This window comes from Equus quagga, chromosome 9, assembly GCF_021613505.1.
Source record: "Equus quagga isolate Etosha38 chromosome 9, UCLA_HA_Equagga_1.0, whole genome shotgun sequence".
NCBI lineage: Eukaryota > Metazoa > Chordata > Mammalia > Perissodactyla > Equidae > Equus > Equus quagga.
The window spans coordinates 79,933,332-79,956,680 of record NC_060275.1 but is presented as its reverse complement, the minus strand read 5'-3'; the positions used below and the strand labels follow the sequence as shown (position 1 = coordinate 79,956,680).

Below are 23,349 nucleotides of genomic sequence, written 5' to 3'. Positions count from 1 at the left end.
AAATGATAAAATGCCTTTGTTAATACAAAATCCAACATTTTTCAAATAAAGTGAGTTTGGACTTACGAGCTTGTTTAAGGTATGCCTTTACAGACTCGGGGCTTCCTGGGCCATCAGCATATACTGGAGTAACTTTTATCAAATAACATTTGCTCTCTGCTAGGTTTCCTAAAGTAAGAATAGTAGATTAAGCAGTTTTTTTCCTATAACAAAAAAGTTTAATTCCAGTATTTATTTTTATATTATAATATCATGACCATTGAACTTTTAACACTGCAGCTTTTTAAGTAAGCATTGCTTTTTGTATACCAGACTCAAGCTTAATAAAGTAAAACCGTCTATGAAAGTAAACGGTTACTTTTATTGCCAATACAGTGGATAAAAAAAAATTTATGTTGTCAATAAAAGTAATAATTGCATTTCTATTCAGGATTTATAAAACAGTGGTCTCAAATTATCCTGGGTCTTACTTCTAGTTTCACAATTTCTCTACATCTTACCTAATTCGCTGAAGACTGCCTAATGAGCGAGATGCCACTAGTAAGAGCTAGCGAAAACACTAATGGCCCTGGTTTCTCAGGTGACAGGGAAAAAAAGAATTAGTGTTATTTCTCCCAGACAGTAACATAATTTTAAAAGAAAAAATTATCTTTTAATGTTTCCTGTATTTATAATCTCTCCAATTTTTTTTTTAAAGATTGGCCCTGAGCTAACATCTAGTGCCAATCTTCTTTTTTTTTTTTTTCCTTTCTTCTCCCCAAAGCCCCCCAGTACATAGTCGTATATTCTAGTTGTAGGTCCTTCTGGTTGAGCTATGTGGGACTGCCTTGGCATGGCTTGATGAGCAGTACCGTGTCCGTGCCCAGGATCTGAACCGGCAAAACCCTGTGCTGCTGTATTGAAGCGTGCAAACTTAACCACTCAGCCATGGGGCCAGCCCCATATCTCTCCAAATTAACAAAGTAATCCATCTATTCCTTTAGCATGCAATAGTAAACTTCTTTTTATACAGCATTTTATCTGTCCACATCAGAAAATAAGGTGTTTGTATACTGAAGTTTATACCTTCAACAAGAACTTATATTTCCCTATTATTCATGAAGTTACATATGCCCCTTTAACTTATTAAACAGAGTAATTTTACCTATTCTTGATGACTCAGTAATGCCGAGAAGATGAATAATTTTTATATTCTGCTGTAATACAGTGACATAATCAGGGCTACTGAGCTATATGGGGCTACTTCTACAACCTGAAGGTCTCTAGAGTCTACGATATACTTTAAAAAGTTTCTATTGTCCAGTTACTACCAATCTGTCTCCTCTCTAGTTCCACCATGCTTTTAATTTGATAAGGTTGATAAACTAGAAACAAAGTTTATTAAAATTGCACAGCAGGGGCCAGCCCAGTGGCGTAGTGGTTAAGTTTGTGCACTCCACTCCAGAAGCTTGGGGTTCGTGGGTTCAGATCCTGGGCACGGACCTACCCACTGCTCATCAAGCCATGCTATGGTGGCCTCCCAAACGCAAAATAGAGGAAGACTGGCACAGATGTTAGCTCAGCGACAATCTTCCTCACCAAAAAATAAATAAATAAATAGTATATTAAATAATAGGTTAATGAGGACCAAAGAGCCTATTTTATGAATAAAGTTCACAAACTTTATGGCATGTATATCTTTGCTTAGAGTTTTTTTCTGATTAATCATATTATTTATAGCTGAATTCTAACGGTTATCCTTCTTTACTTAAAAAACACACACAAGTTGAGTGTTTCTGTTTTCTCTTTGAAGTTGTTATATCACTTTAAAGCCACTTAAGTAGTACCTTACAATGCAGAGCAATCCATTTTGGAGCTCTGTATCCTCATTACTTTCTATCCTTCATTAGTCCTTTTAAATACATAGTACAATTAACAGACATAGGAAAATCTGAGCTCTAGTTCTGCTTCCCCTATTCAACAGCTGTAAGAAGTCAGTAAGTTACCCAGATGCTCTAGGAAAATACTTTCTCACTGAAAGATGAGGATGTTAACTCAGGTGTAGAGAATACACAACTAGTTGGAAGCAGAGGATGGATTATCTAATATTTCTCTCTTACTTTCCATGTTTAAGTGTTCTCCTCTGATGATCAAAACAACACTGGGGTATAGAAAGAAGATAGTATTAACCCGCCTTGTCCATAAACAGACTGCAGTTCAGAGGGATTAAGTGTGACTTGCTGAAGAGTCACACATCTAGTAAACTAGATGTAACTGGTAACATTGATAAATTGGAAGTCTTTCCAATGGACCACAATGCCTATAAAGCAGAAAAGAATATGTAAAAGAAAAATCTGTCTAAAGAGTTAGAAAAAGGATACCAACTTAAATGTTTCTAGCCAGGTATACCTCTTAAATAGGTGCGATGGACAGTACCGTCTTCTTGTTGCCAGTCTGGGTTACAGGGCAATTTATCCGATAACACACACCACTCAAGTACATATTTGTTTACAGATTCATTCGGAGCAGTCCATTCTACCCAAAGCACGTTATCTTTGGGAAATGCCTTAAGATCCTTTACGGGGTGAGTAGCTTTAAAACAAAGTTTGAATACTGCTATGATAAAATGAACATTTAAAAATTTGAAATTTTGATATTTTACATTCATTTCCATAACCACGTGCTCTATCTTGCTATCAGTTTTGGTAGCATATAATTTTAACATGTATTTGCATAAATAAAAGCACTTCATTATAATTTACATGTAAAGTACTCTATTTTGAAACTTAAATTCTTCCTTTTCCAAAATTCTTCAAATGTTTTGTGCATGGAAATTGCAACTTTTTCTTTTTTGACAGCTACAGATAAAGCTATAGAAAAACAATATACTTAAGTCATATGCATATAAAGTTCACAAAACCTTAATATTTAAAAAACCAGATAAGTAATCAGAAAATGATTAAATGAACTAAGTAGCTTACTGAAAAGTTTAAGTGAGCCACATAATGATGGAACAGATTATTTGGCTGCTGACTGATTTCTAAAAGTATGATCATCGTTGATACTGATGAGACAGTCTTAGAACACTTATGCTTTTTTATGGGAGTTCTCACCATACCTAACCACCTTTTCCCATCCATAAGTCAGACTCCATCTTACAGACACAAACCTTGAAAGTCACAGGCAGGGATAGTTAAAACAGATGCATCTGATTTGCCAACCAGATTTCTTGCTGTTAAAGTCGCTATATAGCGATCATTTGTGAGGTTTACCGTCAGTTCTGTGTCATTAACTGAGTAATTTTGTAAACGTGATTTCCATCTTGTGAGAGTCACTTCATAATCCAAAATATTTCCATTGGCTTGAAAAGGAGGCAATGTCTATAATAAAATAATTTATTTTACAAACATATCTCATGAACCTTAAAGCTAATCAGTTATTCTTCATGATCACAAATTCTGCTTTTAATGTCAAATCTCTAAATATTTAATTGGAAGGGGCTGGCAACCTCATTTTGAACTCACTACTAAAGTAAAACGACTACATACTGAATGAAGAGTAAAGGCATGACTTCAACTAAGAGGGAAAGTAGCAACATTCTGTTAGCTTTTAGTTCTGTATACAACTCTGCACTGTGGCTACATGGACTCAAATTATTCTATGCCTGAGTATTTTTCTCTCTACTTTTTAGTATGATCCACTCATGCACATCTATGGAGTGCACAAAAATTTTATATTTCCTATTACTGGCATACATTTTGTTACCCAAAACCCTTATTAATTATTTTCTATGAGGCACTCAGGAAAGTTCAAAAAAAGGGCCCTCTCCTGATAGAACTTTCATAGAACTGTGCTGAACTATCTATGAGTTATTACATGCAGTTTATGAATCTGACTTCCATATAGTATATATAAAGCTCAGTGTGTCTATTTATTTAAAAGTTATCAAATGCTTTGCTGACATTTAGATAAAAAGTTAAAAAAAACTCCACTCATAATACCATATACAATGTATTTGTGAGATTAAAAAATAAAAATATGTAATTTTTTTTTTTTTACCTTCCATATGAGTCGTACAGATCTATGGCCATGAGTATGGGATGGTTCTATCTTATACCAGAAACTTGGTGCCTTAGATGGTCCTAAAGGAATGACATAAGCTTTTTAAAATAAAAGTTTTTATTATAACAATAAAATAAAATCTTGGAAATTATAACATTCTTGCCCGTCAATCACATGGTGTCTTTAACTCTTTCTTCATACCAGCATTTTCCCATCCCAGCATGATATGCCTGGGTCTTCCTTTACTCAAGGTAATAGCTTGATGATTTAGATTATATTGGGACTCTTTTCTAAGCTTAAAATTATAAAGCTATAAATCCTAAGCAATAACCAAAGATGTACCACTATTACTTATTGCAAAAAATCAAACTGAAATCATATTTAAATACATGATTAAAACCTCCAAATGTATATATGTAAGAACCTAAAACAAATTAAAATAAATGAAGTAAATGTAGTGTAAGTCTATTATCTTACATTGAAATGATTCAGTGTAATGGGATATAATAAAAATGAATTCACAGGATTGTTGTGTTAATCACCAACCGCATGAAAAAGCACTTTATGAAACAAAGTATCAAATGCTAGCAATTAGATTTTTAAAATTCCTATAGGATCAACTAATTTTTCAAAATTTTTATAAATTGAAAAATTTGGTATTCAATAGATTAAAAAAGGATCTGAATAAAATCTAAGCAGTGATGTGTTGATCATGAAGAGGCAATTATACAGATGACAAAACAGAGAAAAGAGAAAAAGCAGACCAGGAAAGCTGGGTTTTGAAAAGGCTTGCCGATACAGGGGGTTCAAACAGATATATTTGTGAGTACAGTGTACACCCAAAAAAAATAAAGAAAAAGAAATTATAAAGAAAATGTTATAAGAAAATGTTATAGGCCAGAAATATTTTCTAACATAAAGAGAACCTGGAGGATTCACTCACTAAGGTGAAGAAATGCTTAATCCAATGGTTCACAACTTTTTGGGCTCCAGATATGGCTTTGATTTCACAAAGGTTAGGTACCATCTCCTCAGAAAATGTACACAAGCATTAACCACAATATTTTGTCTACATTTTAAAGTAGTTCAGGAACTCCCCTAAACTGAGCCAAGTACCTTTAAAGGCCCCAAGAATCCCAGTTTGAGAATTCTTGGCCAAGATAAAGGAATCTGGTTGAGGACTCCAAACCAGCAGTAGCAGGATTGCTTTCTTTCCTGGCATTTATAAGAATGAGAGAAAATTCTCAGTGGAGAAGGGGACTTTACTTTTCTGCCTTTGGCATTCTCACTTCATATAATTATCTAGACCTCTAGTAGAGCTGGAAGTGAAGGGATATAGGTGGTAGCCGAGGTTTGAAAGCATAGCTGCTGCCATTGACACCTAAAGTGTGAGACGGTGATAGGAAAATGTTCAAAAAAAAAAAATCTATATGCCATACGACTATTTCTTGATGGCTATAGAAGAAAGTAGTAATATTAGCTGCTTTGGGGAAGGAATCTTACTTTAGACCATACACCCTTTTATGCCCTTTGGATTCTATACTATATGCATTGTATAATGATGGAATAAAAAGAAAAAAAATCAACCAACCAACCAAAACTCCAGGATCTCTTTCCAGGAGCTGATCAAGTGCTGGCAGAAAAATATAAAGAAAACATAGAGTAAAAATATCTTTTGACAGTGAAGGTCTAAGGTATATTTTGCTAGATAGACTGCTTTTGATGATTCAGGATATAATTCTCTAGTTAGGGATATCTCTGGACCATACTCCTTTAAAAAATGTTCTGGACTGATCAACCATTAAAGTCAATGGTTTTCTCATGGTATCGAAGACACCACCCCATGATAATTTTTTAGGTATCAAATAGATTTATACTATCAACAATGCACATTAAATTTTATATCTTGATGTCCTTAAAAAGAAAAGTGTAAAATACTAGTTTGGATAAAATGATCACAAAATAAGAAGCAATGAGGACTAATGAGACACAATTCACAGCCAGAATTCCAATATTAGCTTTATTACTTCATTATACTTGTTGACTTACTATCTTCATATGTGATGCCACTTGCTTCTTCACTCCAGTCACTCCAGAATCCTTTACCATCTGCCTTCATACAACGAATTCTAAACACATATTCTGTAAAAGGCTTAAGGTCCTGGACAGTGAATGAAGATCGAGTGGATGCTGTATCTTCAGGAGGAATCTGAAAATAAAGCAAATTGACCAACAATAAATCCAAAGGTATTTATTATCGGTCTTGTAAATTGCAAAAGATTTTAGAAACTAATTTAACGAAACAACACTAATAAACTCAAGCTCTGGAGATTAATGAAAGTTAAAAAGCAGTCAAAATCAGTAAAGTTAATAGATTTGGGAAGTATGAAAACATCTATTATTAATCCTTTCTTCCTTTTTTTCTTTCTTTCTTCCATGGGGCCTATAACACTCACGGTCTCAGCAGGAAAAATACGGTACACTCCCATTAGAATTTAGTTCAAGGAGAGTTTACTAAAGGGAAAGGGGGCAGGATGTAGGGAAACCTTAGATAGTGTAGTCAGTGCTCTGAGGCTTGTAGCTATTACCACTCCTAGGCCCAACGGGATGAGTGGAGGACCAGAACCTGGAAGGGGGTCAGTTAGGACTAACTTGAGAGGAGCAGTGACCCTAGGTTGAGAAATATGGGGCAGCTCCACGGAGGAAGCAGGGAAAACAAAAGTGCTGATCTCACTTCTACCTCTCTTCTTTCTTGCCAGGCCCCCTCCTCCCACTAAACTTGCTAGGGGGAACTAGAGGCAATGGGAACCCACAGACGAAATCCATATAAGTCAGCATCCTAAGACAAAGAGTAGGATGGAGAAGGGTAGAGTGTAAGATCTGGAGAGGCAAAAAGAAGATATCTAGCCCAACTAAGAAAAACTAAAGCTATTATTGTAGATAAACTTAGTATTCAGGAAAAAAGGAGACTAAATATAGATAAATAATTGGTCCTTTCTACTACTCTGGGATTTCAATATTGGATAACAAAATAGGTGTCAGTCACTTTTGTATCAATGAACTAAGATGCTATGATATTAAAAAATATTTTGAAGAACTTCAGGTATAGTATCCTCTGTGTACAACACGAAGCATTAATCCATTTTGGTTTGTTTTTTTTTCTGATTGTATTCTGAGCCTTTTAGATTAGTGGAATGGAGGACAGAAGTAGTAAGGTCATGGGCTCCATTCCCTTATAAGCTCATTATTGCAACCAGAGAAACAAACCAAAAGCACACTGTTAGTAATAAATAAAGTTATAAGAAAGAATATTAAGGGGAGTTCAATGTTATGGTGATAGCCTTTTAAAAATCTGCAAGTATTCCTTTTGCTGACAGCATCATCTTTGGTTACATTGTTCTTTTCCTTTTCAGTCTTACAAGTTCCCCATCAACCCCATTCTCGACCTCAGGGGTTGGTGAACTTTCTATAAAGGGCTAGATAGCAAATATTTTAGGCTATGGGCCAGATAGTCTCTGTTGCAAATACTTGACTCTTTCACTGTAGCACAAAAATATCTAGAGACAATACGTGTGTGGCTGTGATCCAATAAAACTTTATTTACAAAAACAGGTGGCAAGCTGAATGTGGCCTACAGACATAGTTTGCCAACTTCTGCTCTACCTCATCCATGTAATCTTTTCATTTTTACTCCTTCACTTAATTTGCTTTTATTTGTGTTCCTTTTGCCTCCCATTAAAAATGCTATTCCCCATCACTCTGCATCACTTCCATAGCTTCACTTAAAAGCTACTATATTCAGGAAAACTGTATTTTCTATCTGGATGTCTGTCTGCCCTAGCTTGAACACAGATCTGAAAGAGGTGTCAAGTAAAATATTTCACATAACCAGAAACTTAAGACATTCAGAAAATGACTGGGACTTTTAGGTTAGAGGGTTGCAAGAAAGACTACTTGAATAAACAGTAACTCTCAATTTACCTGGCTCCAAGTTGAAGCATCTTTGGTCCTATATTGAATGTTGTATTTCAGTCTGATAAAAGTCTTAATACTTGAGTCGATCCATGTCAATTTTAAGATACTAGACAGTTCCTCTGAGTTGCTGACTGATAAATTATGTGGTGGATTGGGCTTCACTGAAGAATAAAATAAATTCCAATGTTTATCATGTTTTATTGTCACAACTTCTTATACAAACTCAAATACACTCTTCATATTTTTTTTAATTTCACAATATTAATTTATTCTTAGAAAGTGAACGAAACTCTCTAAAACAATGCTATGCCATAGTATTATAATGGAAAGAAAGGTTTCTAGAGAAACTTTAGTTTTCCTTGTCACTTTATTACATTTGTTAATCTTTTCAGGTTCAGATATCAAAAGATAATTAAATATTTATGACATATAAAATTTAAAAAAGCATAAAAAAATGGAACATGTATACTATGATTACAATGCTGTAAAATGTTTGATAATTGGACAAATACCAGAATATGCAAAGTGAAAACAGCTGTGAGTGTGGTGGGATTATACATATTTTTCTTTTTCCAAATTATTTTTAATGTTGTTGATAAAATGAATTTGTAAAAGTCACTAAGATAATAAAATGCTTGTTTCTACATTAACCAAAATCTAAAAACTACTTTAATTTGTAAACCACTGTATATTCTAATAAATTCTCAAATTCAGGTTTATAATTACCTTTATCTATAGGATCAAAATTGATATGATCTGATGTAACCTTCCCAAGGGCATTCTCTGCTTCTACCCAGACTTCAATGTTGACAAAATACACAGGAGAATAATCAACAGTGCATGAGGTGGGGGTATCACGTTTTGCTTCACAATCATCAAACTTCTCTGTTGCCCTAAACGCAAAAAAGGAGGAATCACTCACTAAAAATAGATTTGAAAAAATCAGAGTGAAAAAGGCTACTTGAAAAGATTTGATGAGACCCAGATTGGAATAAACACAGCTTGGAATAAATAACTTAATTCCCTTAAATTTAGAATAAAGTGTGATCACTATAAACAAATAACAAATTTCTTAAAAAGTAAAAACAAATAAAAATTTCTTAAAAAGTAACCCATTTTCCTTTAAAACTGAGTTTGATCTATATCTTAAAACACAAAATTATTTTCAAATTTTCAGTCCAAGAATATTACATTTAGAATGTTACGCTCTATTTCCATTGACCCTTCTCCAAAAATGATCTAATTCCTGTGATCTTAGTACTGTTTCTTTCCTTTCCTGAAAGAGAATCCTACTGTACCAGCAATGTCTTTCTTCAGGCACAGTATGCTTTTTCTAAGGGCAATATGCTAGGAGGTGAGAGGAGGATAGGGACAAGAATTTCTATCACCTCAAAAAATTCCCTCAGCCTCTTTCCAGTCAAACCCAGGCAACCACTTTTTGATTTTGATCACCATAGAAAGTTTCAAGTGATATTACTTTATTTACTCATATATATTCAAAGTATGCATCACTTAAGAATATTCATATATAACACACTATTTTTTGAAATAAAAGGACAAATCAAAAGCGAAACAAGTACCCTCTAGGGGGAGAGAGGGAATAAGGTATAGGAGACAGGGAACTGAAACTTCTGTGAATATACTTTGCTTTATAAATTTGACTTTTTGTATTAATTTATTATTTGATGTAATTAAGAAAATTCCTAAAAATAAAAAGCAAAATGAAACATATGAACTCTTGTATTGAGTTGGTGGTATAAAACATAGAAAGGAACTATTTCAAGTAACTTTAAAAACAATCTTAGGGGTCAGCCCTGTGGCTGAGTGGTTAAGCTTGCACGCTCCGCTTCGGCAGCCCAGGGTTTTGCCAGTTCAGATCCTAGGCACGGACAGGGCACCATTCATTAGGCCATGCTGAGGTGGCAGCCCACATGGCACAACCAGAGGCACTCAAAACTAGAATATACAACTATGTACTGGGGTACTTTGGGGAGAAGAAGAAGAAGAAGAAGAAAAAGAAAAGATTCACCATAGTTGTTAGCTCAGGTGCCAAACTTTAAAAAAAAAAAATCTTAAAATTTGTTTTTTTTAATTAATTTTTTATTTAATTTTTTTGGTGAGGAAGACTGGCCCTGAGCTAATATCTGTTGCCAATCTTCCTCTTTTTGCTTGAGGAAGATTGTCCCTGAGCCAACACTTGTGCCAATCCTCCTCCATTCTTTGCATGTGGGATCCTGCCACAGAATTCTTTTTAGTAATCATATTGTTGGTCCTAATATTGGCATTGTTATTCTGCAGTTGTGTTTATTGTGGGATAAAGCAAATAAATATGGTGGTGTTGCTGGAAATGAAGGTTTTCAGCACAGAAGACAGAAGATGTAGACGTTAGATGAAATTAAGTAAACACCCATAGCGTGGATTTTAAATTGGAACTATCAGTATAATTTCATGATGTATTTTATCTTAAAAATATTTCTTAGCTCCTTCCACTGAAAAGGGCCAGAAACAACAACAAACACGGAGCAAGGAGTTCCCCTAGCACTAGATAGGTCTGGGGCAGGAAATATATTAAGAAGAACCTACAAAATCATGTCATATCAGAAATCAAGGCAGCTAACAAAGAGTAATGAAGTTGTATCAAAAGGGCAAGCCAATCCGGGGGCTGGCCCTGTGGCCTGGCCCTGTGGCCGAGTGGTTGAGTTCGTGCGCTCCGCTGCAGGCGGCCCAGTGTTTCATATTGGTTTGAAGCCTGGGTGCGGACATGGCACTGCTCATCAAACCACGCTGAGGCAGCGTCCCACAGGCCACAACTAGAAGGACCCACAACGAAGAATATACAACTATGTACAGGGGGCTTTGGGGACAAAAAGGAAAAAAATAAAATCAAAAAAAAAAAAGGACAAGCCAATCCAAATAAGTTCCCACTAACCAAAGATAGAACAGTTTAAATATCAAGAAGAATAATAACCATAATATATCAAATGTGTTTAAATAAGAATTCATAATGAGAGGAAAAACCCCTCATTATCTACCTTTGGAGGACACTAGGGAACCAATCAACTATAAAATTGTTTAATTATAAAGGGAAAATATTAATACAATTTTGCTTCTCTTATATGAACTGTACCTCAGGTTAAGCAACAGTTGACAAAGTGAAGTTTTCCAGGTTAAAAAAAAGACAGAATACTACTCTTTTGTACTTCATATACAAATAATGATCACTGATGACTGCTCAAATCGTAAAGTGAGAAACTAAGGGGAAGCAACATGGTTAAATCCCAGAAACATTCTGCTGAGTCACAAACACCTTTCACAAAAGAGGAGATACTGTATGATTCCATTTATATGATATTCTGGAACACACAAAAATCTATAGTGAAGAAAAATCAGACAAGTGGTTGCCTTGTGGGATGGGGTGGGATATGGCAGTGGCTGGGATTAACTGGGAATGGGCATCAGTGAACTTTCTGCGAGCGTTAATAACGTTCTATATCTTGACAGCAGTTTGAGTTACACAGGTATATGCACTAGTCAAAACTCACTGAATAATAGATTTAAGATACCTAAGTATATTTTAAGATATATATAAATTTTACCTAAAAACAAAAACATACCTATAAACATCTAGTTAATTACATCTAATTAATGATGTAAATTTTGAAGTGTTCAAGGGTGAAGTACACACTAATGTCTACAACTCACTTTGAAATGATAAAAAAATAAAGAGATGGATTGATAAATGGAGAGAAGGATGCGCAGATAAATAGGTATGTGATAAAGCAAATAAAGTAAAATGTTAACTGTGGAGTCTAGGTGATGGGTATGTAGAAGTAATCACTGTACAATTCTTTCAACTTTTCTTTATGTTTGAAAAAAACTAACGGGGAATTTTATAATGAGGGGATAGGCTGACAACACCTGAAACCACTGCTTAATCTTAGTATCAGAAAAAGAAACAGTCAAATATTATGCAGTGGTTCCTGATGGAGGTACACATCACTCCTATGGATTATTGTTGGGGGAAAAAAAAAATCAAACCCAAATCTGATCAAGTGTCTAGATCTAATAGCAATATTTAGGAAATAAAGGGGCAGAGGAATATGTTAAACAATGTATAATCATTATTTTAACAACTCAGTTGCAGAGAAAAAGAAAGAAGAGAAAAGCAGGTAGAACCTATGGTTAAGGGAGACTTACAAGACATGTCAACTGGGGAAATTTGAACGCTAACTAAAAATGTCACAACGTTAGAGTATTTTCAGTTATAGTCATGCGTCATTTAACGATAAGGAAATGTTCTGATAAATGCATCATTAGGCAACTTTGTTGTTCTGCGAACATCAGAGTGTACTTACATAAACCTAGATGGTATAGCCTACTGCGCACCTAGATTATATGGTACTAATCTTACGGGGCCACTGTCGCATATGCAGTGTGTCGTTGACCAAAAGGTTGTTACATGGTGCGAGACTGTATATTTGGGTGTAATAATAGGATGTAGTTACATTTTTTAGAAAAGTGTCCTTTTCTTTTGGAGATATGTACTAAAATATTTATGGATGAGATGATACAATATCTGATTTTCTAAGACAATCTGGGGTGGGGTATATATAAAGTAAGACTGGTCATAAGCTGATCATTATTGAAACTGGATGGGCAAATGGGGATTTACTGTACTATTCTTTCTACTTTTATATCTTTCAGATGTTATAAAAGGTTAAATAAAATGGTGAAAAATTTCCATTTAATATTACTACTTACTGAGATAAAAATTCCAGCACAAATGATTAACTTAATAAATTCAACATACAACAAACTTAAAATAACTTGCCATTCAGATTTTAAAGTGAAGTTTGTTTCCAGGTACGTTTCCCTTCCAGGAGCCCACTGACACATCATTTTCTTTCCTTCATTCACAATGCAATTCAAATTTTTAGGTTTTTCTGGAGGCACTAAAAGGGAAAAATTAGCAATTTTCAAAAAGTTTTATATCCACAAATAACATGTAATTTAATACTACCCAAGACATTTACAACCTAAATTAGAAAAAGAAACCCAAGCAAAAACTGTGGACATAATGAAAGATTGGTGAGTAAAAAATTAATTTCTTTTCTATTTAAACTCAAACTTTTCAGATAGTAATATACATTTTCTATCATAATTGTGATTAAATAGTATGTATCAAATTAATTTTCTATATAAACTCAACTTTCATTTATAACTGGATCACATGATTTCTCTATTAAGTATATTTTAAAAAGTAATATTTGCATGTTACGAAGAGGCAATTAAATAGAAGCAAAAATGATTCCTTTTATTTCTCTTCCTATTGCCTTCCCAAACTCTACCGAAGGAAAAGCAAACGCCAAAACTGCAGTTTCGGATGATCCACAAATTTGATAATTCACTCCTGGATCACTGTTACTTATTTACTTTGACAAAGAAGAAGGACTTTCTCTAGTACTTACTCATTTCTTCAGGTAGCTGTTTTATATGTGCATTTTCTCAGTAATTAAAGGATACTGAAAGTTACTGTGAATACATTCACAGATTTTAATTGGACAAAACTTTTCTGGAAGTCTCACATCAAAATATTTTTCTAGAATACTGACAGATGCTTGACTTTCAGTAAAGATATAAAACGTGTTACTCTTTACGCTTTTTATATATTAGTAATACAAACGCAGTTCCACTTCTGAACTTATTTTTTAAAAATATATATGTATAAAAGTCACTGAGCCTACAAGTTACTGCATTTCACAGAGACCAATAGACATTAAAAATGTAATTCAACAGTCATCACAAAATCTGTAATAAGACAAAAACAAAACAAAACTTACAGCCTGAAATTATTCTGATTCCATAAACATTCTGATCAATCTGTCCAAACGTACGAATGTTGCAAGTGAGTTGAATATTCAATAAAGATATATTTGTAAATGTGACACTAGATGCTGTTCTGTTTATGACAGTATATTGTTCTTTAGGAACAGTAACATGGTTTGTTTTCCAGAAGATGTAATTAGCATTTACATGGAAATAATCCATACATTTTTCCTTTAGCACACAAACTGCAGTGAAATTAGAACCAAGTTGTACAACTGGAGATTCAGGGTTGATATACCCACATGGATCTAGAAGTCCACCTGAAAAAGAAAAATAGAAAAGATAAAAATGAATTGAATTTTTCTGGTACAAAATGATATTTTGTATCAAGGCAATCCCTCAATCTTCACTAAAATATTTCTAAAGACACAGAAAAAGAAACACAGTGAAAATTAATATGTTCAGAATTTAATGCCTAAGTTTGTAAAGAAATACACAAATTATAAGGCAGATGGAGGTGGATTAAAAAAACCCTATGTAAGCTTCGGCCCCTTTTATATTCTAACTTTGCTTTAGAAAATACAGGCTGCCTGCAGCATGATTCATACTTGCTCCACCATCAACCCTGTTCCTCAACTCAAACCCGAGATCTAAATTAAACCTTCCAGAAAACAGGCAGTGGTAGTCTCTGCTCCTCTCCAGTCCTGAATGCTGCTGGGAGTGTAGATGGGGGCACGGAGAGATAGCATACATCACTCATACATCAAAACTCAGATAACAAAGGAAACAGCAAAGGAGCAATAAAAAACAAAATGAATAGAACAAGATGACCAAATACATTAGTTTTTACAATAAGTTGTATGGGATAAAATCCCATATCAAAAAACAAAGAATCAGATTGTATTTAAAAAACCCACAACTATATGCTTTAACTATCACCTACTCCATGTTGATGACATTCAAATCCCTATCTCTAGTTCTACCTTCCTATGTTTTCAATAGCTTTTGAGACATAGCCACCTGAGATATTCTGTAGGTACTTTAAAATGAACATGTTACTGTTTAAAATGAACACGTCTAAAACTGTATGCATCACAGTCACTTTCAAATTTATTCTATCTTATTTCTTATTATTTCTTATTTCTCTACCTCTGCTAACAGTACCATTCCCTAGGCCAGATACTTTGTAGTCATCTTCAACATCTCTAATTAGCATCCTCCTACCTCCAACTTAATAATACTGCACTGAGTCTTGCTGGTTCTATATTACTAATATGTGTATTAACCTCTTCTCACCAATCCTATTTGACTGCTGAAGCTCAGGCCACCATATTATACCAGTCTGACCTCCTCCCAGTTTATCCTACATACTGCTGCAAAAGTTACTGTTCAAAATTCTGATTATCCCATTTCCCCATTTTAAATTATTTAATAGCTACCTATTACCATCAATGGAATCTTCAATGGAATCCTGGGACCTCTCAAAGCGTATTTCAAGACCCAGAGTCAGAATATGTATTTCTTTGTTTCAAAACTTATAATAGGCCTGTTTACATGACCTTGCCATTATTTATACATGTCTACTGTAGCCCCAGTGCACATATTACTCTAAATTTTCAACTGTATAGAACTTCATCTTGCGGAGTATTAAGTTACCCTGTGACTATATTAGTCCTTAAAACTTCTTAGACCTCACTTTATTATTCCTTCATAAAATTATTCCTGTTTTGCCTTCTCTAAAATAATTATAGGAAACAGTAAATAGAAAATATACTTTAGAGTATTAAAGAACATGAGCTATATCCAGAGACGCAATATTAATAATTTTTAATCACATAGAATAAGAGAAATACTAGAAATGGGCAAATGTTCCAGTTGTCAAAGTGAAACACAGACTCGTTAAAACCATCTCATGTGCGGCTAGCCCCATGGCTGAACAGTTATATTCACGTGCTCCACTTTGGTGGCCAGGGGTTTTGCCGGTTCATATCCTGGGCATGGACATGGCACTGCTCATCAAGTCATGCTGTGGTGCCAGCCCACATAGCACAACCAGAGGCACTCACAATTATGTACTGGGGGGCTTTGGGGAGAAGAAGGAGGGGAAAAAAAAGATTGGCAACAGATGTTAGCTCAGGTGCCAATCTTTAAAAAAATTTAAAAAATTAAAAAATAAGACCATCCCATGCCAAATTAATCCTATTTTTATAGGGCTACCAGGCTATTTGAGATTAAATTGTAGAAAGAGAGTATTTTAATTTTAAAAAAGGTTGATAAAGTTAATTGGGGTATTCATGTGGAGAAGATGAAGAAATGTGCATTAGAATATACTGTAACAGATATTAGAATGAGCATTATGAAACTGTTGATACTTGGTTGTTCCTGATCTACAAAAACAGAAATTGCATAAGTGCAAACTAAGAGATTTTTAACTGGTTGATTACTCATATACAAAAAGTATTGAGTTAGAAACAAGGCAATGAGAGGAAGGTCTTGAGTAGAGTATGCTGAAGTGCCTACCTCAGTCCTTGGGGCAGACTGTATTTTCCCATGGTCCCAAGACGGTTACACCTATATATCCCATCCCACAGGCTCTTCTTACAATGTGACTGATAATCCTTCCACAAAGAAATGGAGTCTCAATTCTCCTCCTGCCTTAGATCTGTGTGGGTGCTTATGTCCACCTCAGCCAATGGAGCATGCTACGGGACTTCCAAGGCTAGATCAATAAAAGAATACAACTTCCGACTAGCTTTCTTTTTGTTTTGGGGCATTTGCCCTCGGAACCCAGCCACATGTTGTAAGAAGTCATGGCCACATGGAGAGACCAGGTGTGGTGTTCTGGCCAACAGCCTCAGCAAAGCCCTTAGCCTACACAGCCAGCATCAACACTAGACAGAGAAGTGAATGAGCATTCAGATGATTCCAGCCCCGAGTCTTTGAATATTCCAGCTGAGGCCCCAGACATCACAGAGCACAGATGAACCAGTTCAGCTGTTGCTGTTGGTATTCCTGACCCACAGAAACCATGAGAAATAATAACATTTTAAGCCATGAAGTTTTGTGAGGCAGCAACAGATAATGTAGTCCTTTTATTTTCAACATTTTTATCAACAACTTCGGGGAAAACAGAGCAAGAGACACACACACACTTACCAAATTAGCAAAGGACAAGACTATGAAGGAATGCCAACAATTTGGATGACAATGTTAGGATTCAAAATTATGTTAAAAGATTACACAGACAGCCTAAAAGTAATAAAATGAACTCTGCCAGAGAGGAAAATATCTATTTAGGTTGATAAGAAAAAAACATAGGGTAGAGGGGAAATGGTTTAAAAGTAATTCATCTGAAAACAACCTGAGAATTTTCACTGACTGATAGCTTAATAGAAAACTATGGTTTATCTCAGCTGGTAAAAAACTATGTTGCTTTAATAAAAATGATGTTCAGATCAAAGTAAGTACTAAAGTCACTACATTCAGACCATGCCCTAATTCTGTTACATTACTTTTTTTTCTTAAATGCATTTTATTCAAACCTTCGTAATAAATATATAGTTACTACCATTTTTATAATGCTTAGTGTGGGCCAGGCACTGTCCAAACGCCTTCTGTATCTTGTAATGTATACTAATTCATTTCATCCTCACAATAACCCTAGAAAGTAGGAACCATTATTATCCCTATCTTATAGACCAGGAAACTGAGGCACAGACTAAGTGACTGGCCAAAGTCCTACAGCTGGTAAGTGGGAGAAGTAGAATGGTATTATATTTTAAATGTGACATGGACAACCAAGAGCACAATCAGGAGGGTAATCACTACGTACAGGGTTGGAAGCCAAGTCCCATAAACAATGATTAGGATAACTGGGTAAGTTTAGTTCGGGGAAGAGAGGGCTTAGAGACACATGAAAGCAGTCCTTCAATGCTTGAAGAACTGAGCAGTGGGAAGAGAACCAGAACTAGGATTAATCCTAGAAATAGGATCAATGGAAAAAAAATTAAAGGAAGAAAATCTGGGTTCAAGAATAAGGAAAGACTTTCTAAATAAAAAAGATTTTCAATGTAAGCTTTCTGTCACTTGAAGTGTTCCAAAAGAAGTTGCATTCTTGAATTTGGAGAGGAGTTGATTTAGAGCTTCTCTAACTATCTGTGGTGAAGGATTGGTTTGGTATTATTTTTTCCCAATCCTTTGCAAACTTGCACTTTTGTTCTACACTATGTTCCATGAGACAAGTCCACTGATCACATGCTTGAATGTTACAGCTATGTCAAATTGTTCAAGAGAGTTTCTAGACATTTATTTTAATTTCTGTACTTATCTCACTGTGGACCAGTAATAGCCTGTAGTCAGGCAGACATCAGGCTGTGGACCAGTTTAAGCAGTACTGCTCTAAGTGACCTTTTTATTTTGGTGTCACAATCACCCTGCTGCTCCAGTGACACCCTTGGTCATTAAGGAGCAAAGTGTTAAAAGATTTTCTATTTCTTTATTTAAAGAAAAAAGCTATATATTTTCTTCCTTCCCTACCTTAAAATTCTGTTAGTATAGTTAAGTAGCATTTAGGATTACTGAGTGACTGAGTGTTTCAACTCAAATTATACAAATTATAATTTAACAAGAGTATTTTTACTGCTTAAAATAATTTTTAAAACAACACTATTCTCTCAATAATGATCCTAGAAAGAATAAATATATAAGCATAATTATTAAGCATAAACTTAACTACATAATTATATAAAAATACATAAACCTAATCTGTGGGGTTGGGAGGTGAGGTATTTCATAAATCTTACCTATAGATTCAGTGGTGAGGAAAACAAACAAGGCTTGCACTATCCAAGTTTGCAACGTCAACATCTTGCACAGATATTTCTGTAAAAGACATGTAATATTATTTTTAATATTTTTCCTCATTACACATAAGTTAAGACACAATTTCTAAAACTCTCTTGTTTCCATTGTGTAGCTGTTTTCTAAAAGGTGGTAAAATTCTTATGAGAATGCAGAAAACAAGTCTAAGTCTTCAGAATATTGTTCTTTATTCCTCCTGAAATTAATGCTATGTAAAATATTGCTGGAAAACATAACTTATACTTTAAGGACAATTAAAAGAGCAATTCTGTTTCTTTATTATGTGAAGTCTTGAACTATTAATAAGTACTCTGAGACTGAGAACTTCAGAGAAACAAATTTCTGCATGGCAAAACCCAACATAAGCAACCTCAAAAGATACTTGAGACAATGGAAAAAAAGTTTGCAATTCATAGTATGATCAAAATATCCCCTAATATATGAAAAATGCCTATAAATCACTAAAAAATTCCAACATCTAGTAGAAAAACAGGCCAGATGAGTTGAATAGACAATTTATAAAAAAGGAAATACAAGTAACTCAAACATATGAAATGATACTTTCAACCTCACTCATAATAAGAGATGCAAATTAAAACTACCCAGATAGGAATGCAAAATGATACAAATACGCTGGAAAACAATATGGCAGTTTTTTTACCAAGTTAAAAGCACATCATAAGGCTCGGCATTTCCACTCCTAAGAATACACCCAAGAGAAATAAAAATATGTGCCCACATGAAGACTTATACTTTATTTGGGAAGGAGCCATTACCTCTATTTTCCAAGGCTATAAGCAAGCCTGCCCTTTGCTCTATGGAGAGACACCATTTCTATCTTCTAATATCCTTGAAAAGATAGTCTGAAAAAATGCACTAAGGGCTTTTGTTCATAAGACATGCAGAAGTGCAAGAGACCCACAGGGAATTGTTTCCTAACAAATTGTACACTAAAAATTGGTGAATTTTATTGTTTATAAATCAGACCACAATAAAAAACAAACAAAACCTACCCAGACAGGGGGTATAGCCAAAATAAATGAGTGCTTAACTCCTCCAAAAGACATGTACAAGAGTGTTCATGGAAATTTTATTCATAGAAGCTGAAAAGTACAAGGAACCAAAAATTCATAAACAGCAGAACAGATAAATTGTGGTATATTCAAGTAGTTGAATCACAGCAATAAAAAGAATAAATTACAGGTACTCACAACAACGCGACTGAATCTCACATATGATAGAGAAGAAAGAAACCAGATTAAAAAAGTATATTCTACATGATTCCCTTTATATGAAGTTCAAAAACAGAAAAACGACCTGTGGTAAGAGAGGTCAGAATAGTGGTTATCTTTCTCGGGGGAGAAGAGGACAAAAGAGAGCATTCTGGGATGCTGGACATTTCTATATCTTGATCTGGATAGTAGTAAAAATTCACTAAGCTGTACACTTATGATCTGTGGACTTTATTGTATGTAAGTTGTACATAGTAAACAAGCAAACAAAACAAAAACTATCCCAATATCATTCTCACCTCTAGTACCAGCAAAAATATAAAAACTAGAGTTATCAACACAGTGTTGTGAGACTATGACATAAAGGCAATCTCATCTACTGCAGGTTATAGTGTAAACTGACATAACCTTCCCAACAAATTGTACACATAAAACTGTGAATTTCATTTTGTGTAAATTAGATTTCAATTAAAAACCAACAAAAACCCTATCCAGATAAGGTGAATGGCCAGTTTTGCACTATCACTCAAAATTAAAATATACATATGTTTAAATCTAATGATTTTATTTCCAGTATTTTATCCTATAGATATGAGCAAAACAACACATGTACAAGGTTACTCACTACAACTTTGTTTTTAATAGTAAAAGGCTGAAGCAACCTAAATGTTTGTGAATAGAGGATAGTTAAATTATGGCATATCCAAATACAGTATACAAGTAGCCACCAAAAAAAAATGAGGAAGCTCTATATGTACAGATATGTAATGATATCTAAAATACACTGCTAAGGTACAGAAGAGTATTATTTGCTATTTGTGGGCAAAAACAACAACGAAAAAGAAAACATACACTAATTTCGTTATATATTCATAAAATACCTCCAGAAGGATAAAAATTCAGATACTGGCTGTCACTGGGTGTTTGAGACACCAGAGTGGTAGGGAGACTCTCTACCATACACTCTTTGCACCTTTCCAATGTTGTACCATGTGACTCTAGTACTTAGTCAAAAAATAAATATAATTTCCCTGCAACTAAGATATACAGCTATGTACGGGGGAGTTTGGGGAGATAAAGCAGAAAAATAAATAAATAAATAAATATAATTTAAATTAAAAAATACTTCATGTGTAAATTTTCTCTCCTAAATAAAACTTCTTGATGAGGGCTTCACATACTACATTTGGAACACAGTACTCTTTTAATTTAAATATTAACTTGACTTTTTGTACTCCCTAACCACGTAACAGTCACTCCGTAACAAAATCATTTGATAATGAACTGTTTAGACTGTCTCAGGTAAAGGTATGAAAGAAGTAACTTCCAGGAACCATTTTCCTCCACCTGTTTTATTCCTTACTTTCCAATTTTTTAAGTCTCATATTAGAAAAATCCACATCATTCTACTGTTCATCAAAATAACAAAACAAATAAAATATCTTAGTACGTTGGTAGAGTATATGTGGTCATGCCATCCTGACTACTCCCCCTACCAAGTACCTTGTTCACATTGTAGAGAGGTTCCTCTACAGTTCCTTAAAATTGGCAATCTTTCTATCGATGTACTATACTCTCATAAGAAAACAAAAAACCAGAGGTCCCATGAAGGTATTCATGATTTCTTCAAAGCAATTGATTTCATTGTTGTACCAACATCACAGAGTGTACTTTCACAAACCTAGATAGTATAGCCTACACACCTAGGCTATATGGTACTAATCTTATGGGACTACTGTTGCATACGTGGTCTGTCGTTGACCAAAATGTCGTTATACGGTGCAGGACAGTAAAAGCAAAAACGGCAAAGGTAGATTTCACATTTTAACAGTTAGAAAGTAATGTTTCCTTATTTTTTAAAGGATTGTCATTGACACGTGATACAGGAACATCTGATTAAGGAACTTGATTTCATAGTCCAAACTTAAGAGATGGAGACACAGTAATGTTATCTAAAATATTATAGGTAATATAGTCAACTTCATTTTGGGGCTTATCTTGTTTTAAAATTGACAGAATTGACAGTATCTGCTTATTTTTCCTCTCCATTCATTCTGTTGACAAAAAATATTCAATTTAAGATATATTTCTAGCACTATCCTCTTTCCTCATCTCTTGCAGAATTTCCTATGCATAGATTGCAGCTACATATTGCATACATTAATTTTCCTTGAAATCTGCATGTTATCCTGGCAGCTTCTATGGAGTCAAAGCATGACTACTAATCACATATACAGGGAAGGTTTATTCCAAGAACAGAGTAGTTCTTCTACAGCAGCAATTCCTGTATACCCGGTTCACCACACTCATGTTTTGAAAGGAGCTATAAGATGCATCATAAGTGATTCACTACTATTAATGTTAAAGTAACAAAGTTTATGAATGATTACTTAAAGAAATTAGAACAAATTCAATACTATCCCTATAGTTGTTCATTCTCATTCGCTTTCATTCCCATGGATTTTCTCAGGTGGAAGAAAAAGCAGTGGAGTTATAATTGATAAATATTTAATAGTTTTGCCCTTTATAAATTATTTTTCTTATCTATGGCTTGTGAGTTTTGAGTTTCTGTTCTTTTTATTTTTAATTTGACACAAGAACAGAATGAAAAAGAATGAATAATACATTTAGATTTACATTGCATGTGAGGAAGAATGCTAGTATAAACATTGTTACTATACTAACTTTACTACTATAATTGTAGAATAGCAGATGAACTACAATTGCCAAACAGAAGGCAAAGTAAAATTTGCTGAATGAATTAGCTGAGCAGGGATCAGAATGGGGAAAATTTCAACATGGTATCTTTTACATTTGTTACATTGTACAGTATTACTTTGAACAAACTTGCAAAAAGTTGTTCATGCCTACACTGTATAAACTAATTATCAAATTATTTAAAATATTATCCAACTCTGCTTTATTCCATTACTAGTAATTATAAATTCATAAGTACTAACACTTGTATACTATTTTACATTACAAAGTGCTTTCATGTAAATTATTCTACTTGATTCTCCTAATATCTTAAAGAAGCAGGTGGGTAAGGCAGGGATTAATATTTTATTTATTTATTTTTTTTGAGGAAAATTAGCCCTGAGCTAACATCTGATGCCAATCCTCCTCTTTTTTGCTGAGGAAGACTGGCCTTGAGCTAACATCCATACCTATCTTCCTCTACTTTATATGTGAGATGACTGACACAGTGTGGCTTGACAAGCGGGGAGTAGGTCCCCACCTGGGATCTGAATGGGCGAACCCCGGGCCACCAAAGCAGAACGTGCAAACTTAACTGGTGCACCAGTGGGCCGGCCCCAACATTTTATTTTTTTAAAGAGTTTATTTTCTTAAAGCAGTTTTAGGTTTACAACAAAACCCAGAGGCAGGTACAGAGATTTCCCACATACCCTCTGCC

At 34.4% G+C, this 23,349-nt stretch overlaps 1 protein-coding gene across 3 annotated transcripts in view; it reads right to left on the bottom strand.

Annotated features, from left to right (window-relative positions):
- Window positions 1-23,349, bottom strand: part of IL6ST (interleukin 6 cytokine family signal transducer) — a 58,841-nt gene that overhangs the window by 19,827 nt on the left and 15,665 nt on the right. For 2 of the 3 annotated variants that reach the window (XM_046671082.1, XM_046671083.1), the window contains 10 exons: window positions 18,645-18,723; window positions 13,857-14,162; window positions 12,848-12,968; window positions 8,743-8,909; window positions 8,023-8,177; window positions 6,091-6,250; window positions 4,039-4,121; window positions 3,149-3,359; window positions 2,389-2,571; window positions 67-168 (listed from right to left, as the gene is read on the bottom strand). In XM_046671082.1, the coding sequence (XP_046527038.1) occupies window positions 67-168; window positions 2,389-2,571; window positions 3,149-3,359; window positions 4,039-4,121; window positions 6,091-6,250; window positions 8,023-8,177; window positions 8,743-8,909; window positions 12,848-12,968; window positions 13,857-14,162; window positions 18,645-18,708 (1,552 nt within the window). In that variant the 5' untranslated portion in view covers window positions 18,709-18,723. Of the gene's footprint in view, window positions 1-66; window positions 169-2,388; window positions 2,572-3,148; window positions 3,360-4,038; window positions 4,122-6,090; window positions 6,251-8,022; window positions 8,178-8,742; window positions 8,910-12,847; window positions 12,969-13,856; window positions 14,163-18,644; window positions 18,724-19,715; window positions 19,806-23,349 lie in introns of all 3 variants that reach the window. The other variant, XM_046671081.1, reaches the window with a different exon arrangement.